This window comes from Colius striatus, chromosome 6 (genome assembly GCF_028858725.1).
Source record: "Colius striatus isolate bColStr4 chromosome 6, bColStr4.1.hap1, whole genome shotgun sequence".
NCBI lineage: Eukaryota > Metazoa > Chordata > Aves > Coliiformes > Coliidae > Colius > Colius striatus.
Window position 1 is genome coordinate 21,457,302 of NC_084764.1, and position 13,376 is coordinate 21,470,677.

At 54.2% G+C, this 13,376-nt stretch overlaps 1 protein-coding gene across 1 annotated transcript; it reads left to right on the forward strand.

Annotated features, from left to right (window-relative positions):
- Positions 1–2,302: 2,302 nt before the first annotated feature.
- LOC104558871 (acyl-CoA synthetase short chain family member 1) lies at positions 2,303–13,133 on the forward strand. Its single transcript, XM_010203618.2, has 14 exons — positions 2,303–2,615; positions 3,944–4,040; positions 5,227–5,426; positions 5,855–6,030; positions 6,855–7,007; positions 8,939–9,086; positions 9,514–9,651; positions 9,852–9,944; positions 10,335–10,447; positions 10,924–11,050; positions 11,718–11,845; positions 12,367–12,430; positions 12,748–12,869; positions 12,957–13,133. Exons 1-14 carry the CDS (start codon positions 2,303–2,305, stop codon positions 13,131–13,133), a joined length of 2,049 nt encoding a protein of 682 aa, XP_010201920.2.
- Positions 13,134–13,376: the final 243 nt, after the last annotated feature.

The window sequence follows — 13,376 nt, forward strand, 5'->3', positions numbered from 1 at the left end:
AACATGAACATACGTCTCCCAGCTGGCCTCACATGAGCACACGCAGCCAAATCTGCTCCGTGGTACCAGCACCTTCCCATCCCAATAAGGCACTATTCCCCTCTGAAAGCTGTAGGACAGTAACTTCCAGGCAACCCATTCTGTCCTGCTGTCAGCTGTGAGCACCCTTTCCCCAGAGCTACTGCTTTTGTTCCATCAAAGGTTAAGCCCCTCCATCCAGCCCCTGTTTGTCTTTGTCTCCTGGTCGTTTGACGTGTTAGATGGTAGCCCATGGTGTGTAAATAATGTATATACAGAATTCAGTATTGAAGTGTTTGAGATATGGAGCTGTAACAACTTCTAGTCATCCAGCATCTGTGATTTATGTGCCATTTTCTGTAAAGATATGAACAAGAATAAAATGAAACGAGAATACTGTGTATGAGTCTGCTCACTGATCTTCAAGGAAGGTGAATGCAGCCAAAGCTTGGAGGAAGCTGGATGTCAGGCCATAGCCAGAGAGAGGGGGAAGCTCCAAAGAGCCGCAGAGAGGGATCTGCACCTTCCTCCCCACCCAGACATGGAGAAGATGGGGCTTCCATGCTGCTTCCCTCTGCAGTAAAAGACAAAACTGAAAGGACTGTGCTTGTACCTGGGGCAGAAGTTAGGTGTCATGGCATCCAACTTGTGAGAGAACAAGTCACTTCAGCATCCAGAACAGCCCTAGTGCTTTGAGTCACCCCATATCACACGTGTCTTGGCCTTATAGAGACAGGCAGAACTTTGTGCAGGCTCAGCCTCTGCCAGCAGCAGGCTGCACGGCCCAGCTGGCCTGAGTGGAGGCAGTAGTCAGAAGATGCAAGCCCAGGGGAGGGAAGAGCATTGACAGGGGTTTCCAGCAAGGTGAGCTCTGATCTGAGAGCAGTGGGAGCCCATACTGAGTTATCAGAGAAGGATCTGAGATTTGCCCGCCTTGCTAAGAGCATCTGGGGATGGTTTGATAGAAAAACCTGATGTCTAACAAGGCAAAAAACAGATGTGTGGTCTGGGATGAGTGCACCTGCATGAAATGGTGCCTGTCTCCTATACTGGAGTCTAGCCTGTTCACAAAACATACCAGTCCCGCAGACCAGGAGTGGTGTTGCACTATGAAGAGTAAAGAGCAGATCTACTACCCTGCTCATCTCTGCTGTTGATCCCCCCAGTGTGTATGGCTGAGAACTGCCCTGCCTGCAGGGAGAGAATTTTTCTGCTCTTCTCTTGTGCCCTCTAGAAAAGGAGGGGAACTCCTGGTCAATGGAGTTAAGGAAACCTCCAAGTTTTGCCTTAACAAACACTACCTACATAGGTCCTAAAGGAAAGGAAAGCAGAAAAAAGGCTCTTTGAAGGCAAAGAGGCAGCTCAGCTCTGCTGTCATGGGTGGTGAAAAGTCTCGGTTTGAGGACGTGGAGTGCAGTGCTTCATGCCAGACCACCACCCCATGCCCCCAGTGCTGAGTGCTCCCAGCCCACCCTGCAGTACAGACAGTTCTGAAGTGTTTGAGAGGAGAACAGCTGTGTTGGTTGGAGGGGTCAGCTCTGAGAGCTGCCCAGCAGTGAGGTGGGATGGGCTGTGGTATCCCCCTCCTGCAGCAGACGGGCACAGCAGAAAACCTTTCCCTGTCCTGCTGGAGACAGTACAGCCTGGTGCTCCGCAGGGAATGGGCCTTAATTCTGGGAAGGGGATGGGCCCATCACCCACAGCTAGCACGGAGGGGACCCGAACTTTTACAGGTGAGCTGTGTCAGTCTGCCCTCAATGCCAGAGGAGTACCGGGGAGCTGCAGCAGAGGGGCTGTGGGCAGCAAGGGGATGGGGATGAGGAGAGGAGGGTGGGGGGGAGGTGAGTGGGGGTGAAGCAGTACAGGGTATAGGGAAGCAGTGGAGCCCAGGAGGGTGTCAGCAGGAGCGGGCTGGTAGAGCCTGGCACAGGCACCTCATCCCTCATGGGGAGGCCAGGCATCTGCTGAACCTGGCTCTCATTCAAGAGCTGCTGTCAAGGACTTGGATTAGCATGAAGGTTATTTTCAGCCTACCCCTTTCCCCTCCCCTAAAGGGATTGAATTTCTTTTTTCCCTTACTGTTCTGGGAGAGAGAAGAGAAACAAAGCTGGGGAGAAGGTGCGCCCGGGCTGCCCGCACAGGAGAGCTGCTTAGTGTCCAGTCAGCCCAGGGCCACATAGCCCGAGCTCTCACAGGGGCCCGTCTTGCTTGGGCTGGGTGGCCCAGGCAGCAGTGAGGGCTCTCAGCACTGACCTCCTCGGTGAGAGGCTGGCACCCTGCAATGATGGCCAGGCTGCTGGCCAGGGCTTACTGCCTCAAAGCTCTTCCTCAGGCTCCCAGATGCGCCCCTGGGTTAGTGGCTGCCCGAGCTTGGAGCCACGGGCCCCTCACTGCCTACATGCCTGAAGCTGTTGCCTTCTCCAGACCCAAGGACCACCAAGGCTTGTACAAGGTGTCAGTGGAGCAGGGGGATGACTTCTGGGGAGCACTGGGGAGGAGTCGCCTCACCTGGATCAATCCTTTCCACGCTGTCCAGGACTGCGACCTGCGCCATGGCAGGGTCTCCTGGTTCCTGGGTGGGCAGCTGAACGTGGCAGGTAAGGAGGGAGGTGGGCATGGGAGCCCATCAAGTGCCTGCAGGTGCTTCTCTGTGAAGGGCTTTGGCCCTGGAAGCAGATGGAGAAGCACAGAGTTAAAGGGCTGGCGTGAGGGGCATCCTCAAAAGGTCCAGTTGGTCCTGCGGTGGCTGTAGTGTAATGATGTTGCTGGTCCTAATGGAGTAACTGGTCTTCACTGAAGGGGCTGCAGGTGGGTTGGGGTGTGCTGGGAGCTGGACTGCTGTTCATCAGCCTCCATGGATCCCACAGCACTGCAGTGACTCAATTCCACAGGACCACAGGCAGCAGCACCGAGCCCTCTGTGTTCTGTGAGCAGCACTGAGAAGGCAGCATGTATCTTCAGCAATCAAAATACAGGAGCAGCGAGCAATATTGGAAGTCTCCACAGCTGTGAGATGTTCTGTGGGCTCGGCCTACTGCCTTGGCAGGGTCTACCAGGGGAAGGCAAAAGGGCTGGCAACACCGTGTCCTTCTCACCCTGTTCAAAACAAGGCAGGCCTCTCAGGAATCAGGTCTTGCAGTGTCGGTTACAGCATGAGAGCAGGAGTTATTTGCCTTTGGGATTTGAGATCCTACTTTTGTGTGTGTGTTTTTCTCTACTGGAAAACTGCAAATGGTCAGGAGAAAAGTATTTTGGTATGCAAACGAGCTGCAGCATCATCCCATGACCTCAGCAGCAGCTTTAAGGAAAACACAGAGTGGAACAAGGCTTCTGAAGAAACTGCAGTTGCCAGTAACGTAGGAAACTTTTCTCAGAAGAATTGCAGCCAAAGCCTCAGCCTGCCATGTCCCTGGAAAGCCAGGGTTTTGCACTGCTGGCCCTGGCTCTCTGGCATCCTCGACAAATGCACCCTGCAATCTTCCTGTAAAGAGCTTCGCTTCATCCTACGGGTTTTTTTCAGGAGCATGGCCATTAAAAAGCTGCCTTAGTCCACCCCAGAGGCAGCTGCAAGGAGGTGCTGGGTGGAGTGACGGCTGAGTTAATGTTTACCAGGCCTTCTGAGGGCACTGGGGACGAGGGGTGGGTTTTGAGGCAGTTTCTGCTTTGGACTGCATTAGGTTGTAATTAAGAGGTTAGCTGATAGTGGGGTAGTGAGCAGTGAGTGGTGTAACAGGCTTTGGATGGTGCTTGTGATCTGCTGGCTGGTATCCACAAAGGTTGTTTTAGTGGCTGCCCATGGCCAATGCTGAGAAAACTCAGATGTAGCCCTGACTCTGATCTGAAAAGGGAACTGCCAATGCTGGCTTTATGGGAGTTAAGAGATCCTGAGTGTTGATCTGGCAGTGAGACTGGTCATCTTTTCCAGTGAATTGTCTGGACCGACACGTCCATGTAGCCCCAGACAAAGTGGCCTTAATCTGGGAGAAGGATGAACCAGGAGAGGAGGTGCAGGTCACATACAGGTCAGTACTTAGCATACAAGAGACATTGCAGTGCACACAAACACTGCATAGGGCTAATCTGCTGATGTGCATCAGGTGAGGGTGACAGTTGGCTTGCCTGTGTTTATCTGAGACTTCAGCCTACCTCCTGATCAACCCTCTGTGCCCCAAGGGGTCCCTACCCAGCTGAGGAGACAGATGTAAGTCCCTCATGGCGGCACTGCAATGCTTGTAGGTAAGATCACATAGGGAAATCACACACGCACCTTCTCAGCAATGTTCCTAGTGTCTACACTTTCAGGTGAATGGTTTGCAGGAGAGGCTGGATTCACAGCCACATGGGCGTTGGGAAATCCTATGCTCATCTATGTGGCAGCAATGCTGCTGGGGTTGGCTCTCCAGGGAGACTGCCTGTCCAGCCCTGCTAGGTCGATCTGGAGCTGTGCCCCCCCCCACCCCTTCCAGCTCAATTTGCCTGCTCTGAGTCTCTGCTGCAGAATCCACTTACATCCCTCTGCACACAGAACAAGTCCCTTTGTCCTCTCTGGCCCCAGACCTCACATGATAAACACAACCATCCATCCTTGCCAATCTCTCTGCATGGCAAGCCTGTTCATGAGATGAGTCACTGACAGCCAAGTGGGAGGGTGGCTTCTCTGGAAAGGTATTGCTTTGCTCATTGCTTTGCTACAGCTCTTGTTCTCCCTGGCAGGCACAAGCTCTGGAAACTTGACCTTCCCAGCTTTAGCAAAGCACGAGGCCCTGTTTGCACTGGGGGAGATACTTAACTGCTCACATGCAGCCTCCAGCCCTGCAGGGTAGTGTGTTGCTCCAGTTGTGTGAGCTGGTAAGAAATGTGAAGACTGTGATTGATTAGGTCAGCTGAGGTGGTGAGAGTCTGCTGAGCCAGAGGAGTTGCCGCTGGCTGTCACTGCCCCTTCATGCTGGTCAGTGAGAGTGTTAGGCTCTCAGAGGCCATTCTGATTTATTTCTTTTCCATAATAACAGCCCATATTAGTGTCTGTCTTCTCCTTTCCTTCTCACTGATATTTGACAGCTCTGCCATGCACTACTAGCACAAGGGGGTCAGGGTGTGTGGGGATATAAGCTGTGTACCTGCGACTCCGAGGCTCCCTCCCGCCATCTTTATCCACACAGGTAAGATCTGCAAGAAAGGCTGTAACCGTGCCGTGGCTTCTTTGGGCAGGGAATTGCTGGAGCTGACGTGCCGCCTGGCAAACACCTTGAAACGGCGAGGGGTGAAGCGTGGTGACAGGGTGACGATCTACATGCCGCCGTGCCCGCTGGCGGTGGCTGGCATGCTGGCCTGTGCCCGCATTGGCGCCGTGCACGCCGTTGTCTTCGCCGGCTTCAGCGCTGAGTCCCTCGCTGACAGGATCCGGGACGGTAGGAGCCAGTGGGTTGCAGGGACATGTATTTCTCATGGGACACATGCTGAGTCTGTTGGTTTGGTAGCTGGGGGTCTCAGGACTGTGCTGATGACAAAGATCTTCTGAATAAAGGCTGCTTGGGCTAACTGAGGGTGTCCTGCCATGACATATGGCCATGGAGCAGACCACGAAATGGCACAGGGTCGCTAAATATCTTCTGTCCCGTGGGATGGTCCGATTCTCTGCTTCTCATACAGTGTCTCCTCTGAGGGATGCGACACAGGCAGGAATGAACAGGAAACAAAAATGCAAAGCTACTGGTTTTGCTAAATGAAGGAGATGAGTAATGGGCAGGGAAAGGTGCAGAGTCGTAGTAGAGTCAAACTGCTGTGTGACTGACAGAGGGAGGCAGAGATTCTTATGTGGCTTTTCTGCCTTCTGCAGCCCACTCAGAGACAGTGATCACAGTGAACCAGGGGCTGAGAGGTGGCAAGGTTATTGATCTAAAGAAGACAGTGGACCAGGCTGTGAAGCAGTGCCCGGGAGTGAAACAGGTTCTGGTTTCCATGAGGACTGACAACAAGGTTCCCATGACAGCCCTGGATGTGTTGCTGGAGGAGGTGAGAGGCTGACCAGCACTACTACCACTTCCCCTGGGCAGCATGCCCACTCTGGGAGCAGGGATAGGCTGTGCAGAGAGGGTCCTGGCCAGCATGACAGTTTTTCTGGCATTGACACAATGTAAGGACATTGTCCTGCAGCAGCAGTGGCAGCTGAAACTTCACATGAAGTCAGGACCACCCCAGGAACCATCAGGAAGGGTTAACTGGTGGCTTTTCCCATAGCAGCAGCCCTGTACTGTCAGGGGCAGGCAGGGTGGAGCAGGGGCTAGAAACCCCCTGGACTTAGGCTGGCATGCTGCGAGCCCAGCCACAGGTCTGCCACACATCACTGTGTTGGCAGAGCCTCTGAGAGTGCTGGCAGCCTGTGTGGCAGGAAGTAGGCAGTGAGGTGGCTCGTGTGCCCCTTATTCGTGGCATGCGGGATGGCCAGGTTGGCAGTGTGCACCACTACATCTGCAGAGGTGAGATGCATTTTTGTGAGCTCCCTGCAGCTGCACAGAGGTCTCCTCGTCTCTATTCATCCCATCTGCAAGCAATTAGTGATAGAAAGGCTTCCTGGAAGACTTCTGTGCTGGTCAGAGCAGCAGCAGCATCAAACTAGCTGCCTCTTCCCCAGCAGGTCTGCCCTGGCTGAGGAGAGTGTTTGCCAGCTCAGCAAGGCAAGCGGGAGCTCGGGCTGGCGAGCACAAGGAGCTGCAGAGGGATGCCATGGGCAAGCAGGGTGGTCACAGGGAGGCCCAGGGAAACGGTGAATGGTGCTGTAGGGACAGCACAGGGAAGGCTGTGAGACCCAGAAAGAGAACTGTTTGGCTCTCCTGCAGGAGATGATGAAGGAAGACGCATGCTGTGAGCCTGCTGCCATGGACAGTGAAGACATGTTGTTCCTCCTCTACACATCAGGCAGTACCAGCAAACCCAAGGGTCTGGTGCATTCCCAAGCTGGTTACTTGCTGTTTGCTGCTCTCACACACAAGGTAATGGACCCCAGGCACAGAGCACCAGCATCTCTCACACAGTGCTGCCATGTTGCACCATGACCTCATCTTTATCCAGAGCAAAGCCTGTGGGTAGTCCTCCTTGGGCTTTAGCCCAGTAGAGCACATCTGCCTACAGAGAGTGAGGAGCAGCAGCACATGCTCCAGAGCAGGGTCTCCCAAACGCATGCTCCTCTCAGCTACCCTCTTGGATTTCATCTTTCTTTCACTGCCTTATCCTAGACCAAATCATTGGGTGGGATGCTCAGCCCCGCAAGGGCAATTTTATATCACTGGTGAGGAGGAAGAAGCCAATTTGCTCCTAAAAATTCTGGCTTGCTTTTCCTAACTACCTCAACTCAGATGGAGATCAAAGGCATTGCTTCTGGAAGGGGCACATTTGAGAGTATCTATATAAGCTGATGCATGTCCTCAGGACAAAGATGCTATACCTGAAGCGTGTGGGTCATCTTTGGGAAGACAACAGCTAGCATGCCCAAAGCAGGCTCTAAAAGAGCTGGGTAAGAGGGCACTGAGCAGAGCATGGAGCTGCAGTTGGCTGCAGGAATGGTTGTGAGGGTCATTTCTTCAGACTATATAGACTCCTCTGGAAGAGGGAGCTCCTCTCTGAACAGTCCCTTAGCTTTGGGTCTGTCTCTCCCTGTCCATGACTGAAGTTCCAGTGGTGCCTCAGACTATGCACCCTATGAGACAGCAAGTTTAGAGTTAGCTAGGCCTTCTCTGTTAACCATGAGTGCTGGGAGAGTGTGGAAGCCCTTGGTTTTCCTCGGAGCTAAGCTGTCTGTACAGCTGTGCCCAGCATGATATATGGTTCTCAAGACCATTGGAGCTGGTTGCCAGAGCTATGGCTGCCATCTCAGAATAGCGGCACAGGGAGCGAGCAGCATGTGGCCACGTTAGCACTCAGAAACATGGGGAACCACAACACAGGTCTGGCAGACTCAGATCTCTCAGCTGGATAGGGCAGAGCGCTGCTGTTGTAACCCAGTGCTCAGTTCAGAGGAGTCAGAGCGAGCAGGGGAAGTCTCCATTATGAGCGCGCTGAAGCACTTGGGGCCCCAGAGTCCCCAGCTGGCAGCCTGCAGCCAGGGAGCTGCAAGAAGAGGTAGAAAGGCCAAAATAGCCCATGCTGGAGTAGAAGGCAAGAACTGGGAGACCAGCCCCTGGGGAGCTTTCCTGGCAAAAACAAAACAAATGGAGGAGACTGCTTGAGAAAGCTGGATGTGTTGGTGCCAGTCTGATGGCGCTCAGTTCTGACTGGCACAGGGCAGGCATCATTCCCTCACACTCCTCCCTGCGACCAAGAGCCTCCTGTAGAATGAATGAGGCTGTGGGAAGAAGAGCTGCCTGTCTGCCTGTAGGCACTGGGCTTTGGCCACCCAGCTGGGCAGAGCGCTGACAGCTCCTGTGGGCAAGCTGGGACAGCCCTGCGCCAAGGCATTTCACTGTCTCTCTGCTTGTTGCCTCAATGCTCCTACAGTGAGCTCCTTGCTATGCTCAGGGTTTTCCTTGCCTTTGCCTATAACTCTTTTTACTCTATATGGTCCTGTAGGTGTGGAGGTGAGAGTTCTGTTTTTATTCTACAGGATACTTGAACACCAGCAGAAGGAAGGAAAGTCTGTAGTGCTCTCCTTTGGGAACAAACAAAATGACTGTGGTGGCGGTGGTGGTTAGGGGTTTTATTGCAGTGTCTCTCTCCTCCTGTACCTTCATTCAGCACCTGACATTTTACTTTTTTCTGATGATGTTTTCTGATAATAGGAAACTCTCTGCAGGAAGAAGGTGTGCCTGAATGGCTGGTGGAAACACAGAAGGATGTGATAATTTTAAGACTGAGAGAAGGTACACTGCTCTCAGTTCTGCCCCTTGCTGGGAGGACAGGTGCTCATTGCCTCTCCTCTCTCTTGCAGTATGTGTTTGACTACCAGGACAGGGATGTCTTTGGGTGCATGGCAGACATTGGCTGGATCACGGGGCACACCTATGTGGTCTACGGCCCCCTCTGCAACGGTGGCACCACAGTCCTGTTTGAGAGCACTCCCGTCCATCCTAACCCTGGTGAGTGAGAAGGTTTCTCAGGGGAGCTGGGATATGCCACAGCCACTCTGCAGTATCCACAGCAGGCAGGGAGCTGGTGGCTTGATGCCAAGACACCAGCAGCAGTGGTTCCGCTGCCACAGAGGGAGACCATGGGCCGTACCCAGAGGACAGCTGCAAGGTGAGGAGTCTTTTTCTCTGGCTTCTCCAGGGGCAAAGCTGTTTCTCCCATCCTGCCTTGCAGCAGAGAGGGTAGCAGAGCTAGGTGATGTGGAGGAAGAGGAGCCACTGCTGCTCCTGGACTGCTTCAGTCCTTCCCAGTGTGGGATTAGCTTGGCTGAGAGTCCAGGCCTTGCCAGAGAGCCCTTGCTCTCACCTCCTCTAGCCCTATCTTGAACTGGTCTGGGAGGATCTGCCTAGATGGTTACTGGCCCTGTTTCCATTTCAGGCCGCTACTGGGAAACAGTGGAGAGGTTAAAAATTAACCAGTTCTACGGGGCACCCACTGCCATCCGCCTGCTCCTGCAGTACGGTGACGAGTGGGTGAAGAGATACGACCGCTCCTCCCTCAAAGTGCTCGGCTCAGGTGACTGCTGGTGGCATGGGCTGGGACAGCAAACCCTCGGGCAGCAAGCTGTACCTCCTTCCCCAAAGGCCAAAAGCAGCGGCACACGAGAGTGGGAAGCTGGGAGACTGAGCTACTTGGGGGTGGCTCTGCAAGGAGGCCCTGGGAAGTTGCCTTTGACCTGCTCTTTCAGCTCTGTCCCCTCGCCTTTCTCCTCACAGTGGGAGAACCCATCAACAAGGAGGCGTGGGAGTGGTACTTCCACGTGGTCGGTGAGGCACGTTGCCCAGTCGTGGACACGTGGTGGCAAACTGGTGAGATGTGTGTGACCCTTGTAGCTTCTGTTCCCTCAAGCTTTAGGAGGGACCTGCTCCTTTGTTGGCCCAGCAGGAATGGTTGTTACTGGCACTGCTGTATGAACAATGCCTTAAGGGGCCATGGGCACCAGAACATGAGAAATGGCCTTTAAAGCTAACCCAGATAAACACAGGGATCTGATGGTAGGGAGCAGATGTCTACTGAACTAACCGAGCAGCATCATCCCTCTACAAATAGCCTTCCCCAGTTCTCTGGCAAACCCAGTCCCAGGTCATGGTCCAGCAGGGTTCAGTGAGGGCTAGGGCAGAGGCTGTTGGCCAAGCAGTGCTACCTGGCTTTCCTCTTGTCCCTGACTTTGATGAGCATTACAATTTCTTTTGCTTCAGAAACAGGAGGCATCTGTATTTCACCCCGTCCTTCTAATCCTGGAGCTGAAATCCTTCCAGGCATGGCTATGAGACCCTTTTTTGGGATCAGCCCCTCTCTCCTGGATGACAAGGTACTTTCCCAGCCCAGGCCCTGGCTCAGGTCGCTCGTCTCCAGGCACTTGCAGCATGTACTTGCTGATGGAGTGGAGATCCATAAGTGTGCCTGTCTGCTCACCTCTGCCAGAAGGCAACCTTCTTTACCTGAAAGGGACTAATGCTGAAGCTGTTCTTCCAACTCGTGCAGAAGCTGGACTGTTTTCTGCCTTTCTGTGCCCTGCCAAGACGGGCTGTGCTTCGGCTCCCTCACACACGTCTTTCCAAGGCGAGGCAGCTGGGCAGGGGCAAGCAGCCTCCCTGTTGTACCCGCTCTGGCAGGCAGCTGCCTGCAGACACCTCCTGGGAGACTGAGCCTTTCCTGGTGGAGTGAGGCCACAGAACTCTCCTCACTGCCTTCCCTGACATGTCCATCACAGGGCTGTTAAACAGGCAAGGACTCGATATCCCAAGTGCCCTCAGCCATTGTTACTAAAAGGTAACTATTTTACAGGGAAATGTCCTTCTAGAAAACAACATCTCTGGAGCCCTTTGCATCTCACAAGCCTGGCCAGGTATGGCACGAACCATTTACAATGACCACAAGAGATTTCTGGAAACCTACCTGACTCCTTATCCAGGTAAGAATGCATGGCAGGTCACTGCAGAGGTGTTTGGTTGGGTACAGTTGGGTCTGCCTGCAGGTTTTCTGCATGGGAGCAGAACTCAGGAGAGCTGGTACCACTGCTTCCCTCCTCCACAGCTCATCCACAGTGCCGAGGCCCTTTTTCTCCCCTTGCCTAATCCCACACCGCCCTGGGATTGGGTCTTTCTCACCAGCCTTCCCTATTGGATCACTTGTGGGTTTAAGGCAGCAGATTAGTCCTTCTGCCCTCTGCCCTCAGTCCTCTTGAGCACAGAAAAGCCTCCAGGGATCCCTTGCAAAAACGCTGTTAGCTTCTGACACTCCTCCAGAGCAAGTCCATGAGTGTGTTTATCTTGTTGTGAAGCAAAAGGGAGAAGCAAGCAGGATCAAAGGCACTTGCAGTAGAGCAAAGTGTTCCTGGCTTGTGGCAATGATGCAGGCTGGGTATTAGCCAGGGCACTGAAGAATGAGGGAAGCAACCCAATGATAGCAGGTGGCAACAGCAGCAGAAGACTAACGGGGAAGTCTGCCACTTTCACCCTGAGCAGCTAAGGAAGGAGAAGGGCACACAAGCCTTGGTGCCAACAGAGAGGAGGAGGCAAGGTGTGAGGGCAGCACGCTCACTGCAACAAGTGACCATGGCATGGTTCTGGCCACTGCAGGGTTCTTCTTCACTGGGGATGGTGTTTATCGCACCAAGGAAGGCTACTACCAGCTGACAGGACGGCTGGACGACATCATTAACATCAGCGGCCATCGGCTGGGCACTGCCGAGGTGGAGGATGTTGTGGTAAGAGGTGTGGGTGGGAGGCAAGGCCATCGAGGGGACAGTGAAGGCACAAGGATGGTGCTCAGGGAAGCCTCCTCAAAATACTTGAACAGAAAAATGTGGCTGCTGTAGCAGCAGGGAAGTGTTGGACCCAAACCCTGCCTGTGGGAATAGCTTCCCACCTACTCCCATTCCACTCTGGCTTTCTGCAGCAAGGGAGGGATAAAGCCTGATGAGGCTGATACTGTAAGTGGGTGAATCCCAAAGTGACAGCTGGGCATGTTAAGAAAGGCCACTTGTAGGACCTGGTGGAGCAACCTGGAGGCACAGAACAGCATCTAGAAGGTGCAAGCCTAAAGCAGCCAGGGGAAGACTTGTGTTTGCTAGGGCAAAAAGGAAAAAAGGCAGAGGCCATCTAAGGCCCTTCCTTACCTGTCTGCACTCCCGTGGGCTGCCACAACCCCATCGGACCAGGGCAGCTGCTGGGTGGCCGCCAGCCTGCACAAAGCAGAGAGCCAACCCCCTGCTCTGCTATCCTCCAGAACCACCACACGGCAGTGGCAGAGTCTGCTGTCATCGGCTGCCCACACGAGATCAAGGGAGAAGGTAAGACACTTTCCTGCCCCTGCAACATCTCTGCCAAGGCCACTGCGCCACAGTAGGAAGTGGCACCGCCACCCCATGCCCCGGCAGCAAGGCTGTGCCAATGCTGCACCGCACGGGCACCAGGGAGCTTGGCACAGCCAGGAGACCACCTGGGCTTTGCCTAAGGCAGCAGCAGCACCACTGTAGCCCTCTTGGCCACTTACAGCTCAGGCTGCAGAGCATGGCCTGAGGCTATCAGCATTGAGGGAACTCCCTTGGGACTAGGTTGAGTCCAAGGGGAGCAGGAGGCAGGCAGTGCTCAGTGGTCCTTCTGCCAGGAGCCTACGCCTTTGTTGTGCTGAAGAAGGACAGTGGCTACACACAGGAGGCTCTCACAGCTGAGCTGCAGGAGCTGATCTCAGAGAAGATAGCCAAGTACGCGGCCCCCGAGTACGTTCAGGTACAGGCATACGCTGGTCCTACACCCACCCCAGCACCCCGGGCAACCCCGTTCCTGCAGCCTCAGCTCTACTCCTGCCCATCACAGGTCACACCCCGGCTGCCCAAGACACGCTCGGGGAAGATTATGCGCCGGGTACTGAGGAAGATTGTTGAGAACAAGGCTGGTGAGCTCGGGGACCTGACCACCCTGGATGACCATGAAACCGTGCAGCAGATCATCGACGGTCACAAGCGCATGCTGGAGGGACAGAAGAGCTGCTAGCTCGGCTCTGCCACCGCCTGCCCCTCACTGCACAACGCACCAAAACAGTGCTCAGAGACCACACCTCCACTGCAGCCTGAGTGACCTCTCCACAACACAGAGACCCTCCAAATCCCCACCTCCACACACCTATGGGAGGCAGGGGAGACAGCGTGACTCATCATGGGCAGAACAGTAAGGGGAGGTGAGCTCTGTTGCTCTCCTAAAAGCAAAGGGCCAAAAGGCTTTCTTGGTGTCCCTTGT